Here is a 22,673-nt window from a genome sequence, read left to right on the forward strand (position 1 = left end):
ATACCATTTGTCTCCATTCACTCCTATCTAACACACTCACGCACGCTTGCTGGAAGTCCAAACCCCTCGCCCACAACACCTCCTTTACCCCCTCCCTCCAACCTTTTCGAGGACGACCCCTACCCCGCCTTCCTTCCCCTACAGATTTATACGCTCTCCATGTCATTCTACTTTGATCCATTCTCTCTAAATGACCAAACCACCTCAACAAACCCTCTTTAGCCCTCTGACTAATACTTTTATTAACTCCACACCTTCTCCTAATTTCCACACTCCGAATTTTCTGCATAATATTTACACCACACATTGCCCTTAAACAGGACATCTCCACTGCCTCCAACCGCCTCCTTGCTGCAGCATTGACAACCCAAGCTTCACACCCATATAAGAGTGTTGGTACTACTATACTTTCATACATTCCCTTCTTTGCCTCCATAGATAACATTTTTTGCCTCTAAATATACCTCAGTGCACCACTCACCTTTTTTCCTTCATCAATTCTATGATTAACCTCATCCTTCATAAATCCATCCACTGACACGTCAACTCCCAAATAATTGAAAACATTCACTTCTTCCATACTCCTCCTCCCCAATTTGATATCTAATTTTTATCTAAATCATTTGATACTCTCATCACCTTACTCTTTTCTATGTTCACTTTCAACTTTCTACCTTTACACACATTCCCAAATTCGTCCACTAACCTTTCCTTTGCAATTTTTCTTTAGAATCTCCCATAAGCACAGTATCATCAGCAAAAAGTAACTGTGTCACTTCCCATTTTGTATTTAAGTCCCCTTAATTTAATCCCACCCTCTCCCGAACACCCTAGCATTTACTTCTTTTACAACCCCATCTATAAATATATTAAACAACCATGGTGACATTACACATCCCTGTCTAAGACCTACTTTTACCGGGAAGTAGTCTCCCTCTCTTCTACACATCCTAACCTGAGCCTCACTATCCTCATAAAAACTCTTTACAGCATTTAGTAACTTACCACCTATTCCATACACTAATTCATTAATTCTTATGGGAAATATTACTTCGGTTTTCGGCCTTTTCGAATTTAGGCCAACCTTCTGGAACGGATTACAGCCGAAATTTGGAGTTCCACTGTTGAAGTGAGTGGAGAGGGTTGCTTTGAACCTATTCTTCATTCTTTTCATTCCGTCACACTGAGGATTATTTTTTGCGCAAGTCCTTATTTTTGCCTCATTGTCTCAAACTGATCAAATCATTGATTTTCTAACACTAAACACTTGTGCCGTCTCCATCACGTGTGCGTCACCATTCAGGTTCTCGACTATCTCCAGTTTTTTCACAATAGGCATAGAGTCACCCTTAATCTTCCTTGCTTTACCAGTGTCACCTGCACTTTGTTTGGAAGCTATGATAAATACCCAGAGACAAGCTGGGCTGATGAGAAGGAAAAACTGAGCAATGTGTAATTAGTTGAACTCATACAGTACACATCCATGTACACTGACCTGCATGGAAAACTAGTTGTTTACACCCTCCCCTGCAGTGCTAAGACAACAAAACTGCCTAATGCATATTGGGGAGGTGTCAGGCCTGCCTGCCATGCCACTCCTAAATGGAAATGTATGCCACCAATGGAAATTAATTCCATTCTTGTGCACCTTAATGGAAATAGGTACTCTTCTATTGGAAATGAAAACCTAAATTTAAATTCTGTAATATTGAAAATGCGAGTTATGAGTGCATGATTTAAGGTTTTGTACTGTATACCTCTCTAGGATTAAGAACAGTTGTGATGCCAGGTGGTCAAATTTCTTGCAAGTGTCAACCATTTTCTGTGCATGAGAGTACTGTTGACACAATGCCTTGATCTATAGTCAGGTGAAGTAATGAACATCTGACAAGATGTGCTGGCCCATTCACATTATTATTAGTTTTGGGGAAGAACTTAACTTGTAAGGGCCATGCATTACTTAGGGAATGAAAGATCAGGTTTGATAAAAAAAAAAAAAAACTCTAGTTCCTTGGACCAAGAGCCCTTTGCCAGCCTCGAGGCTGGTTTAATTAACAAAAAATTCCCTTTACCTCCAAACTCCGAGGTAATTACTCCTCCTACTAACCATTATCTTTTTTTTTTTCAACATGCCAGCCGTCTCCCATCTCTGTATAAATCAAACTTTCTGCATAATGGTTAGTATAATGTGCTTCTTCACAACATTGATGCTGAAGGGTTCTTGATTCTGTGAATTACTTATCCTTCCTTTCTTGGATCAAATTTGATTGCCTACTATTCCCCTGGTGCTGTATGAATCCTATGGGTTTAGCACTTTGTGATTATAAGGACAAAAATCCTAGAAATAATATTATTATTATTATCATTATTATTATGATAATCAAAGAAAGCACATGCTGTTTATACAGCAATGGCATGAGCATGCGATCGGAAGTGATCAAGAAAAAAGAGAGCGAGAAGCAATCATAGGTAGGAGAGCTTTGGCTCAGAGAAGTGGGGAAGAGCAGACATGAACTGTCGGAACCTCCCAAGGGGAAAGGGAAAAGGCAGACGCTAAATGAACACATAAGGGAGGCAAGTGGAGAGAAGACCTGCGTGAGTGAAGACGAAGAGAAAATAGAGCAAGCAAGGGCGTCGAACAAATAATGGGCTTTTACTAATGTCTGAGACCAACCTATACATAGACAGAACATGAAGGTTACAAGAGCAGACAAAGTAACGAAGGCAATGAGCATCACGATGATCAGCTAAGGAAGGGACATTTGCCTCAGCATAGAGGCTTTCAACAGAGGATGAACGAAAGGCACCAAAGCATTAATGTAGACCTTGATGATGAAGGGGATCTAACTTAGAGTGGTAGAAGAAGTTGCAGAATAGACTTGGTCTCCATAATCCAGCTTGGTCAAGACTAGAGTGGAATGCAAACGGAGGAGAGTCTGGCGATCTGCACCCCATGAACGATGCGCAGGAATTTTCAGGAGAGTCAGCCTACCATGGCCTTCAAAGAGGACGTGCGGTTTCCACGTTGACTTGCAATCGAAGAGAAGGCCAAGAAACTTGACCGTATCACATTCTGGAATATGTGTAACCATGTAAATACAGTGGAATATTTGGAACAAGGGGATGTTTAGTGAAGGTAATGGGTTTTTGTACTAGAAAATTTAAATCCATGAGAAGTGGCCCAACGAGAAACCCAGTCAATTGCATCCTGAAGGAAGGCTGCTACCAGGCGACAGTCAGCACATGCGTAAGCTACAGTGAAGTCATCCACATAAAGTGATGACCAAATATGCGATGGAAGGACAGAAAGTAGGGCATTTATAGCCAAGAGAAAAAGGGTAGTGCTAAGGACACAACCTTGTGGGACACCCTCAGCCTGAATAAAGTCTAAGGAAAGTGAGGCGCCAACCCAGACATGAAAATGTCTGTCAGATAAGAAAGCAGTAGGGCAGATTACCGTGGAGGCCTAAAGAGTGGGGTTGGGCTAAAATGTTATACCTCCAAGTGATGTTATATGCTTTCTCAAGATCAAAAAAGACTGCTAGGACAGCGTGTTTGTTAGGAACGGCATTTTGCACATGTGTTTCTAAGTGGAGCAAGGGGTCGTAGAGCAGCCCTTGCGAAAGCCATGTTGGTGAGGAGAAAGACTATTGAAAGTCTTCAAATACTACATCAAGAGGTTGGGAATACGTAGTAGAAGCAAGAAGAATAGGAAAGTGATCACTGTCGTGTAAATCCGGGAGAACAGACTAAGTGTAATCAAGTGCAATTGACAAGGAATGGATAGAAAGATCAATGCAAGAGAGACGGAATGCGAGAGTTTAAATGGGTAGGAGCACCCGTATTTAAAACATGAAGAGAATGAGAAGCGAGAAGTGTCTCCAGCTGATCACCACGAGAGTCACAGTGGGACCCTCCCCACAGATGATAGTGAGCGTTAAAATCACCCAACAAGATGGGCGGCAGTAGAAAAAGAGATCAAAAACGTAATATCAGAGATACAGAATGCACGGGAGGGGGAAAGATATAGAGAGTAAATTGTATACCATCTGTGCAAATAAATACAAGCTGCAATATAATGCGGCAGAGAACGAACAAAAACTTGTTGATATGGTATACCAACAGGCACAAGAAGCATGCTATCATTAAATGATTCGTCAGGAAAGGGATCAGAAGAATGTAACAGCACATAGCCCGAAATGGGACGAATAACAGCTGAACGAATTTTGGGATGATGTAACCCGACACATACTGGGGAAAACAGGAAGAACAACACTTGGAGCTCTCCCTCGATTACCCCTGAGGCCATGAATATTCCATTGTAAATAAGCCATTATTTACAAAGACAGGTATGCCAACAAGAAGCGATAAAATCTTTGGGCTATTAGGGTCAGTGAAGTCAATGTGTGGGGGCAATGGTAAGCATGTAAGCAAGGAGGAATCAGAATGCTGTGAAGGAAAAGATTGTTGCGAGGGTCATAAAAAAGAAAGGGTAGGAGGAGGCTGGTCAATGTCCATCAAGGGTTTCATCTCCACAATATAGTTGGAGATAGCATCAAGTGTCTCAGCGGATAAGGAAGATGCTGATACCATGATTTCAGAGACAGGTGAGGTAGAGTAAGTATAGATTGGGAAGACTATGGAGGGAACCAAAGAGGTCTGAGAGAGGCAGGGAGTATGAACCTGGAGAGATGTGCTGGCGGGGGCAAAAGAATCCTGCAGTGGAACTGGAGGAGGAAGAGGTTGGAAGGTAACTAGGGAAGAAGACGGGGAGGAGGGGGGACAGAAGAGGGGACTACACAAAGGGGGGGGTGAACCTCCACCTTCATGTGAGAGTTAGAAAGGGGGTGAGAACTAGGCACCGAAGTAGAAGATAAATTCAACTTCACAGGTGATAAGAACATAAGAATGTAGGAACACTGCAGAAGGCCTACTGGCCCATACGAGGCAGGTCCTTATCAAAACGACATCTACCTAAAGCTACTCAAGAAATAACTCCCGTACCCCATGACACCAATCAAACCCAGCCCCTCCCACTCATATATTTGTCCAGTCTCTTCTTAAAGCTACCCAAGATCCTAGCCTCTATCACCCCACTGGGAAGACTGTTCCACGCATCTACAACTCTGTTAGAAAACCAGTACTTACCTATGTCCTTTCTAAATCTAAATTTATCCAACTTAAATCCATTATTCCTGGTTCTTACCTGGTTTGACACCCTCAGTACTTTATTCATGTCTCCCTTGTTTATGCCCATCATCCACTTATACACTTCAATGATATCTCCCCTCATTCTACGCCTCTCCAGAGAGTGGAGATTTAAGGCTTTAAGTCTATCTTCATACGGGAGGTTCCTTACACAGTAAATCATTTTAGTCATTCTTCTCTGTATGTTCTCTAATGAGTCTAGCTGTATAGTCCTTGTGGCTTAGCGCTTCTTTTTTGATTATAATAATAATAATCTAATGAGTCTATGTCCATCCTGTAGTAAGGGGACCAAAACTGAGCAGCATAATCTAAATGAGGCCTCACTAGTGATGTATAGAGCTGTAAAATAACTTTTGGACTTCTGTTACTTATACTTCTTGAGATAAATCCAAGTAATCTGTTGGCCTTGTTGCGCACACTAAGGCACTGCTGTCTTGGCTTTAGATTTCTGCTTACCATGACTCCCAAGTCTTTTTCACATTCTGTATGATCAAGCTCTACTTCACCTAGATTATAGCTTCGAGGGTTATTTTCATTACCAAGGGCAAGTACCTTACACTTATCCACATTAAACTTCATCTGCCATTTTTCAGACCAAGACATTAATTTGTTCAAATCGTCCTGGAGTTCATTGATATCCTCCTCAGAGTGAATTATACGGCCTATCTTTGTATCATCAGCAAACTTACTCATGTCACTAGTAATCCCTTCATCAAGGTCATTAATGTAAATTATGAACAGGAGAGGGCCTAAAACTGATCCTTGTGGAATGCCACTAGTGACTAATCCCCATTCAGATTTCACTCCATTAATGGTTACTCTCTGCTTTCTATTGGTAAGCCATGCCTCAATCCATGCTAGAACTTTACCTCCTATACCATGAGCTGCCACTTTTCTTAAGAGTCTCTTGTGAGGTACTCTGTCGAAGGCTTTACTAAAATCCAAATAAACAATATCATATTCCTTATCACTGTCAACTGCCTCAAATGTTCTATTGAAGAACGTCAGTAAGTTTGTCAGGCAGGAACGACCTCTCTTGAATCCATGCTGAGATTCATTTATCAAGTTATGCTCTTCAAGGTGACTTCTGATAATGTCAGCTATAATTGATTCTAATAACTTGCCCACTATAGATGTCAGGCTTATTGGACGGTAATTTGAAGGAGTGGACTTATCCCCTGATTTGAATATAGGAACCACATTAGCCATCTTCCACAACTCTGGCACAACACTGGTAAGGATGGACACATTGAATACACTCGTTAATGGCTGACTAAGCTCCATCTTGCATTCCTTAAGTACCCTTGAAAACAACTCATCGGGTCCCGGGGACTTACTTTGTTTCAGTTTGTCTATCTGTTTAATAACCATGTCCCTCGTGACAGTAACATTAGTTAACTTAAATTCATCAGGAACTAAATAATTGTTTATTACTGGAATCTCATTTACATTTTCCTGTGTAAAAACTGACAAAAAATAGTCATTAAATAAGGAACACATTTCCAGTTCATTATCCGTCAGCTGTCCATTCCCAGTTTTCAGAGGTCGTACTTTTTCCTTCACCTTCGTCCTATACACTTGAAAGAACCCCTTTGGATTAGTCTTTGATTCATTAGCAACTCTAATTTCATAGTCACGTTTAGCCTTTCTAATCGCCTTTTTTACTTCTCTTTTAAGCTGAACATATTGGTCAGTAAGGTTAACCTCTCCTCTTCTGATGCGCCTATAAATTCCCCTTTTCTCCCCTAATAGATGTTTTAGCCTACTGTTAACCCATTTGGGATCGTTATTATTAGATCTAATTTCTCTCTGGGGAATGTATATACTCTGGGCACTGTGTACATTATTAAGAAAACAATCATAAAAGCAGATCCCTTCATATTCATAAGTATGATTATCGTCAATAAAATCATTAGCTAGATAACCCCAATCAAGATTAGACAGATGTTCCCTAAGTCCATTATAATCGGCAGAACGAAAATCAGGGATTTTTACTGTATTATCATTATTCTTGCATTCCCAATTAATGCTAAAAGTGATGGATTTGTGATCACTTGCGCCAAGCTCTTCAGTGATCTCCAGATTATTCACGAGTGTTTCCTTATTTGACAAGACTAGGTCTAGCAAATTATTACCCCTGGTAGGCTCAGTTATGCTCTGTTTCAGAAAACAGTCCTGAACTGTTTCCATAAAGTCACTGGACTCTAGATTACCTGTCAAAGAATTCCAGTCAATTTGACTAAAGTTAAACTCCCCTACTATGACTATGTTACTGTGTCCAGAAGCCCTAACAATTTCGTCCCAAAGAAGTCTCCCTCTATCGTGATCCAAGCCTGGAGGTCGGTATATTACACCTAGAATTAGTTTTTCTTGACCCTCCACGAACTCTACCCAAACAGACTGTTACTGCTCCATCTATTTTTATACCTGTTTTTATGCAACAATTAATATTTTCTCGAACATACAATGCAACTCCTCCCCCCTTCCCATTACATCTATCCACATTGAACAACTTAAATCCCTGAATATTACACTCGGCTGTCATGTCCCGACTCTTTAAATCATACCACGTTTCAGTTAATGCAATGATATCAAAGTTCCCAGCACATGCTACCAAACGTAGTTCATTAATTTTAGTTCTTGCACTTCGACTGTTAGCATAAAATACCATCATATGTTTTTTCTTCTGCACATTTTTCCTATTCATCTTTGTTTTTACACAATTTCTGAAATTATCATTACCCAGAGTTACTCCATGACAGTTACTATTAAGATTCTTAATATCAGAGCATAAGTCAATACATCCATACTCATTATTTATCATTTCTAAACCCATACCTCTAGCTAATCCTAGTTTAAAGTCCTAACAACCCCCTCAACTGAGTTAGCAAGAAAACCCACACCTGCCCTGGATAAGTGAACCCCATCCCTGGCATACATGTCATTTCGGCCATAGAAGTTGTCCCAGTTGTCAATGAATGGTACTGCATTATCCTTACAGTGTTTATCCAGCCAACAATTAATACCAATTGCTCTGGACAACCATTCATTACCAACACCTCTTCTTGGCAAAATCCCACATATAACAGGGCGCCCCCCCTTCTTCCTAATTATGTCTATAGCTGTCCTGAACTTTCTAACTAAATCCTCACTTCTACACTTGCCTACATCATTGCCTCCAGCACTGAGGCAAATAATAGGATTGATCCCATTACCGTTCATGATGTTGTCAAGCCGGCTAACAATGTCCTCCATCTCAGCCCCAGGAAAGCATACCCTTTGTCTCCTACTCCTGTCCTTCAAGCAGAATGCCCTATCCATGTATCTAACCTGGCTATCCCCAACAACAACAATATTCTTACCTTCCTTGTCGTTCGTCGTGACGATCCCAGTAGTCGACTCACATTCGTCGGGTAGCACCGAGAATGCGTTGGAGGTTTCCACAGCAGTCTCTTTCTTCTTCATCGTTTCTGGCTTTCCAGCCACTGATCGGGAAAAGATTCTCTATCTTTTCATAAGAGAATTTTTTTTTTTTTTTAAATTTGGCCGACCCTGAGAATGAGTCTCAGAGAGGGCCTGTCGACCCTCAAAGGGTTAAAGTAAAGAATTTAGTCCATTGTGTGGTCCGAAACCGAGCGTGGAGAGGGAGTGCATGATGTGTCTGTCTTTTCCGAGTAGAATGGGAAGGTAACGAAGTAACATCATCAGGAGATTGTCGTTGGCGTTTAGAAGTGGGACCAGAGTTGGTCCGACGTGGGACGGGCAGGCGATTCGAAAATTGCTGCACCGTAGAGGGAGACGCCGGAAGCATAGTCAAAGGAGGGCGGAGGTCAGACAAATCAGAGGAGTCAGTTGAGACCCTGGTACCTGAAGTTGGTGATGAAAGCGCACCAATATAGGTACAGGGGCATCAGGAGTGTCCAAAGAGTGGTCAAAAAATGAGGCAGGGTCAGAACGGGGTGCGGTATCAGTAAGGGGCCCAGGGGTAGCAGGTTCATGGATTAGGGCTTCCATGGTTAGGTTACTTCTTTCTTTTTGTTTTTAAGAAAAAAAAAAAGGGGGGGGGGGAACGGGGAGGAATAGTTCCTAGGAGGAATGAAAGGGCCGGAAATCACCCTCCGTGCCCAAGAGGACCTCAACATCGCAAGTAGTGCAGATGCGGCATGGAACCCGTGCCATACCCTACCCTTCATGCCAGTAAACCAGCAGTCCAGGATAGCAACCTCACTTCTGCCGAGCTACCTCGGTGGACAAAAGAGAGGGCGGCCGGATATCCGCCACAAAGCATACCTCCTTTGGCCACCACCCCCAGAATCCGAAAGGCGGCCTCCAGAGATTCGCCCGAAAGACACCCAAAGCCACCCCCCGGAAGACCGGAGAGGGAACTGGATATCCCCAGGCGATCCAGATTCCACGGCAAACTACACTACCGCCAAGAACCTCAACGGAATGGGATTGACCCCGGTACCCTTTCCCCTTACCTAGGAACCAGTAGGCCTGTGGGAAGAATCCCAAAGGCCAAAAAGAGGAAGGGAATAAGGGAAGGATAGGGGGGGGGGAAGGAAAGGAAAAAGGGAGGATGGGATAAGGAAGGGGGGATTGGGGGGTCATTAGGTTCGGTCTGAGGAAGGAGACCAACAGGTCTAATTCCTCAGACCAAGAGCCTCTTCACCACGCCAAGGAGCCTCCCTTGAAGAGGAAATAATGATAAAAAGGCTATAGATGAGACTGACACATGCCAGGGACTGTGATAGTGGCAAACACCAAAAATTTATTTTTTAAATTTTTATTAAAAAATAAAAATTATATTAAAATTTTTGTATCAACAAAGTTTCTGAAACTGTTTTTAGTATGACTTTCTAAGGTATCAAGATGGTACTCTACTGTATGAAGGATAAATAAAGCCAGGAATATGTAGATGAAGCATTGAGTAGATCACTGTTTAAAATTTCATATACTGTGAAAATTACATGGTCAAAAATCATTTAATATACTGTATATTACTACAGAATATGAAATACTGACAAAATATTAAATTTAAGAAATCCATTGCTTAAAAGCACTTAGGCAGATAAATATTAGTAAGTGATTCAATAATCTTGAAGTCAAATTATCAAATCCTTCATGCATTTTAACTTGAAAGAGTTTACATGCCATCACAATTTTTCTCAAAAGTTAAGTAGCCTTGTATACAGCATCCATGAAAAAATATAGATTCTATAATAACAAGGTAACATCAATAAGCTAATGAGAAAACGGTAAAAGTATGCTACAGTATTTTAGAGAATCACACCACAAACTACTATTGAATTATTAAAACAAAATGGAAATGCAATCATCTTCTGGCAATGATTTTTTTTTTCTATCCTTTGTAAGCCCTTCAAGGCTGATGGATCTTTGTAGAGTTGTGGGCAGTTCACAAATATCCTCAGTGCAGTAGTACATTATTTCATTTTACCTACATTTACCTATGACATTCAATTTTTTTTTTTTTAAGTCACAACCTGGCCCCAAGCCAGGAGAAAGAGTGCTGTACAAAATCATGGGACTATCCACAAATAAGCCGAGTGTCAAAGGTATCGGTGAGCTTTTGTCTGTGACTACTAAACATTACGTATCTTGATTGTTGAAAGTTATATTATTCAACAAAATTTACATCCTAGAATCCTATTATAATATTAAACACATTTTTTTTAATCATAAAATTTGTCAAATAACTATTATTAACAAACTTAGTAAAGGTAATACCATATACACAGTTATGGTAATTTTTAAATTTACTAGGTCAACTTATCAAATTTGTAAAAAATACCTTTAAGTTTTATAACATAGTGAAAAAGACAATTGTATACTTGAATTATATTGTCATTCATATTATTATTAGAATGTTTTGCTTCAGGTAGGCCATATCTTTCACATATAAAAAAGAATTTTATGTTTCACTTAATGACTTCCACAAATCATTTAGGTTACCTATTTATTTTACACTTACTCATAATCATATGAATAAAGTACAACCTCAAATTCCTGATGCCTTGTGTAATGATGTTTGCATCAACTCTAAAATGCTATCTCAATGTTTTTTCCTATTATCTATAATAATTCAAATCATATCATTAAATACCACAATATATGTTTATTCAGTTCTGTTTACATTACATAAATATGCAGTATACAAGAGTTAAGACATAACTTGAAGTGTATGCTAAAATATATTTATGGCATTTATTAATTACAAGATAAACAAAGCTACAACATAAGCAACCTATCTTGACAGAGCCAAGTGGCCTTGATTCATTCGCTCCAGTTTTTCGAAGTGTTTTCGTGCATTACGAATGTTGATCAAAGTTGCTGCAGATGCTGTAGAGAAAAAAATTACATGTCTGATATAAACTCCCACTCACAGATTAAGATCAGTTTCTGAAAAATGAGTTTCTTTGTAATTTATTAAGTAACTGCAGAACCTGGAAAATGTCATGCATTACTGTAAAATTAATTTCTGTACACAGCTTTAAATGTTTGAAAGTGCAAACTCTGGAAGAAAATCAAAATACAGATGTTGATGAATTTTGAATAGACATTTGACACACATGACCATGGAATGAGAACCTATTAGATAAGGTCACAAATATGACTAGCAAAATGTGGAAGCAGATACTTTTTATCTTTGTGGCAGACACCAATAGAAACACTAGTCATGGCTTTATGTAAACTTTTGTGGATGATACCAATATAAGTTGCAACATCTGGCTCTGGTAACATGGGGCCAATATTTTCTGTAGCTTTTCATTAGTTTACCTCTGATCATTTTCAAGGCTTTTACTCTTCTAGCACAGCCTAAGGCCAGGCTTCCTTATTGATCACATTATCTGAGAGGTTATTTCTGTCTACAGCCTACACAGATAGTACTACCTGGTTGACCTGGCACATACTGCATGAAATTTCCAAGATTCCTTGTCAAAACTTCTACTCTACTTTTGTTCCCGAAATACCGTATTTGCTGGTAAGACTGAATTCAAGCACATCTCCTATTGGCACCCATAATTTTGAAATTAGGTTTATTCTGCTTCATCCCCTCACCCCATTAATCTGGTGTTTTCATATGTAGATTAGGGACTTAGCCTTCAATTCAAATAACAATAGAATTCCTATATATTTTACCTGTTCTTGCTTGCCTATGAAGAGATCTGACCGTTTTGACTCCTCTACAGGCTGGACCCTGCTTTACATCGCTTTGCTTTAAAGTATTTCACTAACGCAATGGTTTTTAATTATAACTTTTCTCCATTTATTCAGACTTCCTACAATATACACCTACCATCTGACTTACGACCTGCTCGACTTACGACCATGTTTTTTTTGCCAAATTTCTGGGAAATAAACAACTATTTGTGTTGTATACAGTGTTTATCCTAAACCTTACAGTATAAAATACAGTACTAACAGCATAAAAAGTAAAGTAAAACATGAAATACCAAAATTATTTTTTAATAAAAAAAAATATCACACTGGCCGATTCCCACCAAGGCAGGGTGGCCAATTTGTAGAGTGTCTGCAAAATATGAGTTTCCTCTTTCGCTGTGGTCAAGTGAACATGAATGGGATGGCCCAGTACCAGAGGTGGGTTTTCAGCACTATTTCTGGTATCCTGGGCAATGTTTTTGGTCACAAACTCCTCAAAACCATGAGATTCATCTTCATCGACACTTCAGTCTGCGTTAGAACTATCACTCAGTTCGCCAGGGAGTGAGATATTCCTTATTGCTAGGCTTGGTGACCAAGGCATACTGAATTACCACTCCCACAATGTACTGCGGCCTCTCCGATCTTTTTTATACTGTGCACACTGACCACGCAGACCCATTCTCTCGCATGTAGGTCTACCAGCTTTCTTCCACTAGATTTGAGCCGCTAGAATTTTGGCGTAATATTACGGCACCAACACTGACCCATAGTACTACGGCACCAACAGTGAAAGGGTTAAGATACCATCACTGACATCACCTCTCACAGTTATGTTGGTGACAACTGTTTAAAACTTAGCTAGGGACCTTGGTGTAACCACGTGAAAAGCTTTTGGTTTAGTTCAGATAAGTGTTACTCTTCCAAATAACTAGCCATGGGATTAAACACATTTTATAGGGTTGGATATTCAGAATGTAACTAGTTAAGTTACATAACCTCAATTATTTTTTTTTTCAACACACTTGCCCTCTCCCACAGAGGCAGGATGACCAAAAAAAAAAAAAAAAAAAAAAGAGAAACACTTTCACCATCATTCACACACAATCACTGTCTTTGCAGAGGCGTGCAGATATGACAGTTCAAATGTCACTCCAAACAGAAAATATCCCAAATCCCTCCTTTAAAGTGTAGCATTGTAGTTCCCACCTCCATGACTCAAGTCCTGCTGACCAGTTTCCCTGAATCCCTTCACAAAATATTACCCTGCTCACACTCCAACACTCATAAAGTCCCAAAAACCACTCATCTCCACTCACTCCTATCTAACATGCTCACATATGCCTGCTGTATGTCCAAGCTCCTTGCACACAAAGCCTCTTTTACCACCTCCCTCCATCCTCTCCTAGGATGACCCCTACCCCTCCTTCCCTCCACTACAGATTTATATACCCTCCAAGTCATCCTATTTTGCTCCAACCTCTCTAAATGACCAAACCACCTCAACAATCCCTCCTCAGCCCTCTGAATAATACTTTTAGTAACTCCACATCTCCTAATATAAATAAATATATATTTAAATATTAAAGAAAAAATAAAAGTTACTTACGTATTGATGCATCTGACATAATGACCATGCAGTATGTGTTGGAGGTGAAAATATCAATGAAGGCAGCAAAGTTGGAGTTGCGAACTTCCATGCTTTGAAAGTGTGCAGCTAACTTGCTGTAAGACAGTAAATTAGGTAATATTATTTCTCTAGTATAATAATTACTGTATCTATCTGGTATTTGGGCTAAAACAAGCACACTAAACTTCACAAAAGGCAACAACTTTTATCAAAATAAATAAGCAATAAATTTTTAAGATATTACTCATTTCAGATTGACAAGTCAAGTCACTCAAGATCACCAAAATGCTTTAGATTTTACAGTGTCAGATGCCATATAAAGATAAAACCACCAAAAAGACAAAGAATGTTCTCTCTCTTCTTCCACTGATATGTCATCTTTGCATAAACGTGGTTCAAATTCAAAAAGCTTGATTAGAATCACAGAATATACAACATAAGACTAAACCTTTGATATAATGGACTAAAAGGGGGATTCTCCAAGCATCTATTAAATCAGACTGTTTAAAAAAATCACAGAAAAAACACTACTCTACCATACACTATACCTAATATAGTACTGTACACACAATTTACAAATACCACAATAAACATTGAAATTAAACGAGATGAAACCACAATCTACCCACTGGATATTGTCTGGCATTTCAGAAGTCTGTTACAATGAGGGTTTGCTATGCAATGAATATCCTTCTGTTTATACAGGCAAGATTACAAGATTTTAAAATATGGAGCCCAGCAGTTATTACACAAATAACCCACACACAGGAAAAAGAAATTTATGATGATGTTTCAGTCTTGCAACCTAATAAAAACAATGTATAAACTATCACGGACAGGATAAGCAATCCTCATCATGCCTAGACAAATCACAAAGCCTCTTGGCAAACCATAAGCTGTGAACTCCTGTTGCCTACAATAAGCCCAAACTCCTATTTGCAAAAGAAAATCCAAATGAAGGATGAAAAGATCAGTGCTTACTTGAGGGAAGTATCACATACCCTGGGGATCTTGGTAAAGTTTACACTGTGCACATTGTACTGAAGTCCAAAGCACCCAATAAGCCAGATGACCAGTTTGGCCCTCGTCTGTTTCAGGATAAATTGGTCATTAAAGCTGTAATACAGCTATATGGGAAGCTCCTGGTATTGCTGAATCATAATCAGCTGATATTATGGGCCCCAACTCATACTAATGGCAGAAAGAAACCTGAGGATACTAAACTCCTTAAGTGAAATGCTACATGCCTTGGGGTTTACTGTAATTTTTACAGCGAGCATACTCGCATGCCACTCTTTGTATAAAGATTAATCATCATACAGAGCCAAAACAGGACACAGACTAAAGCTACCCAAAAAAACAGAAAACAAATCTTCCAAATAATGGGTATGTACTATTATTACTACTCTACTGTGTGTAGGAGGAATTCCAACTTAATACAAAGAATACCAAAATCCTTAATGCAAAATGCTCCTTGCCCTGCATGTCTACCTAATAATATCAAGTGTACACTTGCCACCTGAAACAAGGCATCAGGTAAGAACTCTTTAAAATAATATCATTATTCTAGCCCCAAGTAGAGTAATATGGGTTTGGAATTAGTAAACACAAATGCAACCTCGATGACCACTTTGGACCAAGTAACAAAGGTGATGACATTTTTTAACATTCTTACTCCTATTCATAATTTTTTTTCAACAAACTGGCTGTATCCCATCATGGCTCGGTGACCCAAAAAGAAAAACGAAAGCTTTTCTTTTGAAATTTAGTAATTTTTACAGGAGGAGTTACTAGCCCCTTGCTCCCATATTCATAAATTTTTCTATTTATTATCGGGCCACCAAGGCAGGGTGGCCCGAAAAAGAAAAACTTTCACCATCATTCACTCCATCACTGTCTTGCCAGAAGGGTGCTTTACACTACAGTTTTTAAACTGCAATATTAACACCCCTCCTTCAGAGTGCAGGCACTGTACTTCCCATCTCCAGGACTCAAGTCCGGCCTGCCGGTTTCCCTGAACCCCTTCACAAATGTTACTTTGCTCACACTCCAACAGCACGTCAAGTATTAAAAACCATTTGTCTCCATTTACTCCTATCAAACATGCTCACGCATGCCTGCTGGAAGTCCAAGCCCCTCACACACAAAACCTCCTTTACCCCCTCCCTCCAACCTTTCCTAGGCCGACCCCTACCCCGCCTTCCTTCCACTACAGACTGATACACTCTTGAAGTCACTCTGTTTCGCTCCATTCTCTCTACATGTCCGAACCACCTCAACAACCCTTCCTCAGCCCTCTGGACAACAGTTTTGGTAATCCCGCACCTCCTCCTAACTTCCAAACTACGAATTCTCTGCATTATATTCACACCACACATTGCCCTCAGACATGACATCTCCACTGCCTCCAGCCTTCTCCTCGCTGCAACATTCATCACCCATGCTTCACACCCATATAAGAGCGTTGGTAAAACTATACTCTCATACATTCCCCTCTTTGCCTCCAAGGACAAAGTTCTTTGTCTCCACAGACTCCTAAGTGCACCACTCACCCTTTTCCCCTCATCAATTCTATGATTCACCTCATCCTTCATAGACCCATCTGCTGACACGTCCACTCCCAAATATCTGAATACATTCACCTCTTCCACACTCTCTCCCTCCAATCTGATATCCAATCTTTCATCACCTAATCTTTTTGTTATCCTCATAACCTTACTCTTTCCTGTATTCACTTTTAATTTTCTTCTTTTGCACACCCTACCAAATTCATCCACCAATCTCTGCAACTTCTCTTCAGAATCTCCCAAGAGCACAGTGTCATCAGCAAAGAGCAACTGTGACAACTCCCACTTTATGTGTGATTCTTTATCTTTTAACTCCACGCCTCTTGCCAAGACCCTCGCATTTACTTCCCTTACAACCCCATCTATAAATATATTAAACAACCACGGTGACATCACACATCCTTGTCTAAGGCCTACTTTTACTGGGAAATAAATTCCCTCTTTCCTACATACTCTAACTTGAGCCTCACTATCCTCGTAAAAACTCTTCACTGCTTTCAGTAACCTACCTCCTACACCATACACCTGCAACATCTGCCACATTGCCCCCCTATCCACCCTGTCATACGCCTTTTCCAAATCCATAAATGCCACAAAGACCTCTTTAGCCTTATCTAAATACTGTTCACTTACATGTTTCACTGTAAACACCTGGTCCACACACCCCCTACCTTTCCTAAAGCCTCCTTGTTCATCTGCTATCCTATTCTCCGTCTTACTCTTAATTCTTTCAATGATAACTCTGCCATACACTTTACCAGGTATACTCAACAGACTTATCCCCCTATAATTTTTGCACTCTCTTTTGTCCCCTTTGCATTTATACAAAGGAACTATGCATGCTCTCTGCCAATCCCTAGGTACCTTACCCTCTTCCATACATTTATTAAATAATTGCACCAACCACTCCAAAACTATATCCCCACCTGCTTTTAACATTTTTATCTTTATCCCATCAATCCCGGCTGCTTTATCCCCTTTCATTTTACTTACTGCCTCACGAACTTCCCCCACACTCACAACTGGCTCTTCCTCACTCCTACAAGATGTTATTTCTCCTTGCCCTATACACAAAATCACAGCTTCCCTATCTTCATCAACATTTAACAATTCCTCAAAATATTCCCTCCATCTTCCCAATACCTCTAACTCGCCATTTAATAACTCCCCTCTCCTATTTTTAACTGACAAATCCATTTGTTCTCTAGGCTTCCTTAACTTGTTAATCTCACTCCAAAACTTTTTCTTATTTTCAACAAAATTTGTTGATAACATCTCAACCACTCTCTCATTTGCTCTCTTTTTACATTGCTCCACCACTCTCTTAACTTCTCTCTTTTTCTCCATATACTCTTCCCTCCTTGCATCACTTCTACTTTGTAAAAACTTCTCATATGCTAACTTTTTCTCCCTTACTACTCTCTTTACATCATCATTCCACCAATCGCTCCTCTTCCCTCCTGCACCCACTTTCCTGTAACCACAAACTTCTGCTGAACACTCTAACACTACATTTTTAAACCTACCCCATACCTCTTTGACACCATTTCCTATGCTCTCATTAGCCCATCTATCCTCCAATAGCTGTTTATATCTTACCCTAACTGCCTCCTCTTTTAGTTTATAAACCTTCACCTCTCTCTTCCCTGATGCTTCTATTCTCCTTGTATCCCATCTATCTTTTACTCTCAGTGTAGCTACAACTAGAAAGTGATCTGATATATCTGTGGCCCCTCTATAAACATGTACATCCTGAAGTCTACTCAACAGTCTTTTATCTACCAATACATAATCCAACAAACTACTGTCATTTTGCCCTACATCATATCTTGTATACTTATTTATCCTCTTTTTCTTAAAATATGTATTACCTATAACTAAACCCCTTTCTATATGAAGTTCTATATAAAGTTCAATCAAAGGGCTCCCATTATCATTTACACCTGGCACCCCAAACTTACCTACCACACCCTCTCTAAAAGTTACCTACCACACCCTCTCTAAAAGTTTCTCCTACTTTAGCATTCAGATCCCCTACCACAATTACTCTCTCACTTGGTTCAAAGGCTCCTATACATTCACTTAACATCTCCCAAAATCTCTCTCTCCTCTACATTCCTCTCTTCTCCAGGTGCATACACGCTTATTATGACCCACTTCTCGCATCCAACCTTTACTTTAATCCACATAATTCTTGAATTTACACATTCATATTCTCTTTTCTCCTTCCATAACTGATCCTTCAACATTACTGCTACCCCTTCCTTTGCTCTAACTCTCTCAGATACTCCAGATTTAATCCCATTTATTTCCCCCCACCAAAACTCCCCTACCCCCTTCAGCTTTGTTTCACTTAGGGCCAAGACATCCAACTTCTTTTCATTCATAACATCAGCAATCATCTGTTTCTTGTCATCCGCACTACATCCACGCACATTCAAGCATCCCAGTTTTATAAAGTTTTTCTTCTTCTCATTTTTAGTAAATCTCTACAGGAGAAGGGGTTATTAGCCCATTGTTCCCTCCATAAATACCTACAAAAAAAAAAAAATTGCTTTTCTCATAGACACCCCATCACCCATCAGGAAGACTCTGAGCTGCCTCTATGCAGCCTCTAAATTGGGAATTCATTATTACAAACTGTAAGGGGCTAGTAACCCCTTCTCTTGTATACATTGCTAAATTTAAAAAGAAACTTTCGTTTTTCTTTTAGGTCACGCTGCCTCAATGGGATACAGCCAGTTCATTGTAAAAAAAAATTACAAACTGAGTAATCTCAGTGGACAAAATATGTCTTGTACAAAAGATGAGGATTTCAAGAGAATCCATACTGGTATAGGGTAGAGGCTTGATGATGGTTAGAAACTGCAGGGAATTCCATACTTGATACAGTAAAATTGAATCAGTCACTACAACAATTCAAACAAACTCCCCACAAATAGGCATGTATCCCACTGGAATGTTGGTTCCTTAAATGACTGGTTACTTTGCTTACTAAGGCAAGAGATAATAACATACTAGGGTGATGTACTGAAAGCCACAAAAAAAAAAAAAAGTAGCAAAATCATTGATCTATCCCAAGATGGAAAGTAGACACAAATGCAGTATAATGTGATTCTTTATACCTGGAGTATACCTAAAGGGTGTTTCAAGTCAATGCCCCTGGGGCTCGGTCCATGACCAGGCCTCGCGGTGGATTTGGTAATCCCCCTTATGTGTGCTAGGAGGCAGCTGAACAGTCTTGGATCCCTGACAATTATTGTGTTGTCTCTTAGCGTACTCATGGTGCCCCTGCCTTTCATTGGGGGAATGTTGCACTGCCTGCAGAGTCCTTTGCTTTCATGGGGAGTGATTTCCGTGTGCAAATTTGGGACTAGTCCCTCTAAAGATTTTCCAAGTGTATATTATCATGGATCTTTCTCACCTGCATTCCAAGGAGTACAGGTCAAGGGACTATTAACTTTCCAGTAATTTAGGTCTTTTCTGTACTTATACATGTACTGAAAGTTCTCTGTATATTCTCCAAGTCTGCAATTTTGCCTGCCTTGAAAGAGACTGTTAGTGTACAGGAATATTCCAGCCTAGAGAGAACAAGTGATTTGAAAAGAATCATCACTGATTAACAACAGTGCACCTAAACATTGGCTTTATTAATAAAGGATCACATAATGCATTTGTGTCTACCTTCCTGTGTTGTTGGTATCTTATACCACTTATTTCCATCTCTCTCAGGAATGGGTAAGAACCAGGAGAGACTGTGGGGCAGGAGAAACTCAACTTATCAGATTAATGTACTCACAGCTTATTTTTTTTTCAACAATACGGCCGTATCCCACCAAGGCAGGGTGACCTAAAAAGAAAAACGAATGTTTTTCTTTTTAAATTTATTAATTCACAGCTCATCTCTTCACTAAAAAATTAAGTCTAATATTGTTTATATAAATAAGATAAACAAAGGAGAGGTGTTCTAGCTGGCTCAACTACAAGAGAAGCCATAAGGAGGGATACCAAGCTAAAAGTTATAGGAAGGACTTCATACTGGTGTATGAGAGGAAATGTGGAGTATTACTCCTAGTGATTCATCAGTGCCTACAGTCCTCATCATTAAAGCATGTCACGTGGAAGGCAGCTGGTGTACTTCAAGGTAATACCCTACCCTGGTTGGGACATCTCAGAATTCCTAAGGCTACAAATTGCATCTTAACCTGTAAACGGTCCAAGCAGATCTACGTTCACATGTGTAGTGCTACAAAAGTAGATCTACGTTTTTTTTACATATTTTCAAATATAACAAAAAAAAAAGTAGATCAAAGTTTTTTACACATTTTCAAATGTAAAAAAACAAAAAGAAGATCTACTTTTTTTACATACTTTCAAATGTTGAAAAAACGTATATATACGTTTGGACCGTTTATGGGTTAAGTGCTTTCTAGGCTTGCATGGTAGACAGTTTTGTGTCTATGGTACTCCTTGTACCATGTGGTCTTGAGGGCTGAGTTCATCAAACATTTTTTGGCTACTGACAAATTAATATGGATAGGGGTAAGTCACTGACACTATACAACTGCAAAGATCATCTGATTACACAAGGCAGGCAATCAAATGAAGGAAACAGAAGCCACCCAGTGAGGACCTGGTTATATCAGTTCCTTGAGAACAGTGTTGATGATATTCCCACACCAAAAACATGTCCAAGGAAGCCTTGAAAAATGTCCACACTATCATTGACTGTAATGATGTACCTAGAATTTCTCTCTTAGCATTTGCCCAAATATTTCATGTAGTGTGGTGCAAGGTTTTTATGCAAGACTTGCCACACCACACCATCTGTTGCTCAATGACTTTGTGCCTGTGGGGTACCCTTCTTTAATGACTGACCAGGATATTCCCAAGACTTGAACCCCATTGACAGCCTTTAGGCTATGACAGAGATCTACTAAGGAAAGGATGCCATCCTCTAGTTGTAGAGGAATTTATCCCATGAAACACTGAGGAATGTGTTAAACATTTCCTAAGCAGTTGAAGGATGTGCTATAGAGCAAGAGAGGACTTATTTTGTGGTCTTGGTTTTAGAGGGAGGGGGGAGCAGTGTATTTTAATGACAAGAACTAGAGTATTTTCAATGAATAAACAGGATAGAAAACTCAGGAACATGAAGGAAAAATCAAACATATTTGCTTTTGAAAATTTGTGACTAAAGCTTCATCATGTTAAGAAATTTAAAAATCTGAATACATACCTGCAAGAGAGTTTGAATTGCTTAATTATGTTAGAGACCTTCTCAAAGCGGTTAACATCCCTGTGTGGCCTCATACGGTAATGAGATATGACTAAAAAAGTTGCTCTTTCAAATAATAATACTTCATCAGCATCAATGATATTGGCAAAGTCCTTTAGATTTTGTTCCAACTCCTTCACATTTGGAATAAGCTCATATACTATGCTAGACCAAGCCTGAGGAAAAAATATGCAAGTTAGCAATACTAGTGTTGCCTGATGATTCTGCAATCATCTTGTGTTGAATACAAGGCTGTATCTTACATACAGTAGTCCCCCCATAGCTGCAGGTGATACATTCCAAGACCTACCGTGGATACCCAAAACTGTGGATAGTAGCCAATCCTATATATAAATTGTTTTTTGTTTACATACATACTTATGATAAAGTTTAATTGATAAATTATGCACAATAAGTGGAGAATTAGCACTTCACAGCTTCTCTCAGGCTTTGAAGAACTGCCATCATCACTACTTTTGTGCTCTGGTGCCATTATTAAGCAAAATTAAGGGTTATTTTTGGGCCACAGGAAACCGTGGGTAACTGAAACAGCAAACATCAAATCCACAAATATGGGGTTCTACTGTATAACTGCAGGACAGAAAATAAAATTGGTAATTAAATGTTTTTTTTTGTGAAACACTGATTTGGATTTTTTTTTTTTGAAACTCAACAGCCATCTCCCATCAAGGTATGGTGATCCATCATTCATTCAGTCACTGTCTTTCCAGAAGAGTGTTGACATACTAATACAAAATGCAGCCTATACAATTCATTTTATTTAAGATTTGCAATCATTTTGTGTTTC

General features: G+C 39.5%; 2 protein-coding genes across 3 annotated transcripts in view; both read right to left on the minus strand.

The window, feature by feature from the left end:
- The window catches only part of Ppt2 (palmitoyl-protein thioesterase 2), a 529,716-nt gene that overhangs the window by 408,947 nt on the left and 98,096 nt on the right, over window positions 1–22,673 (minus strand). The window lies entirely within an intron of this gene.
- RagA-B (Ras-related GTP binding A/B) overlaps window positions 9,978–22,673 on the minus strand; it is a 32,734-nt gene continuing 20,038 nt past the window's right edge. Inside the window, exons 7-9 of one of the 2 annotated variants that reach the window (XM_070083204.1) lie at window positions 21,827–22,041; window positions 14,000–14,115; window positions 9,978–11,568 (exon numbers count right to left, since the gene is read on the minus strand). In XM_070083204.1, the coding sequence (XP_069939305.1) occupies window positions 11,474–11,568; window positions 14,000–14,115; window positions 21,827–22,041 (426 nt within the window). In that variant the 3' untranslated portion in view covers window positions 9,978–11,473. Of the gene's footprint in view, window positions 11,569–13,999; window positions 14,116–20,386; window positions 20,438–21,826; window positions 22,042–22,673 lie in introns of those variants that run through there. The other variant, XM_070083205.1, reaches the window with a different exon arrangement.

The sequence above is a fragment of the Cherax quadricarinatus genome, chromosome 9, assembly GCF_038502225.1.
Source record: "Cherax quadricarinatus isolate ZL_2023a chromosome 9, ASM3850222v1, whole genome shotgun sequence".
NCBI lineage: Eukaryota > Metazoa > Arthropoda > Malacostraca > Decapoda > Parastacidae > Cherax > Cherax quadricarinatus.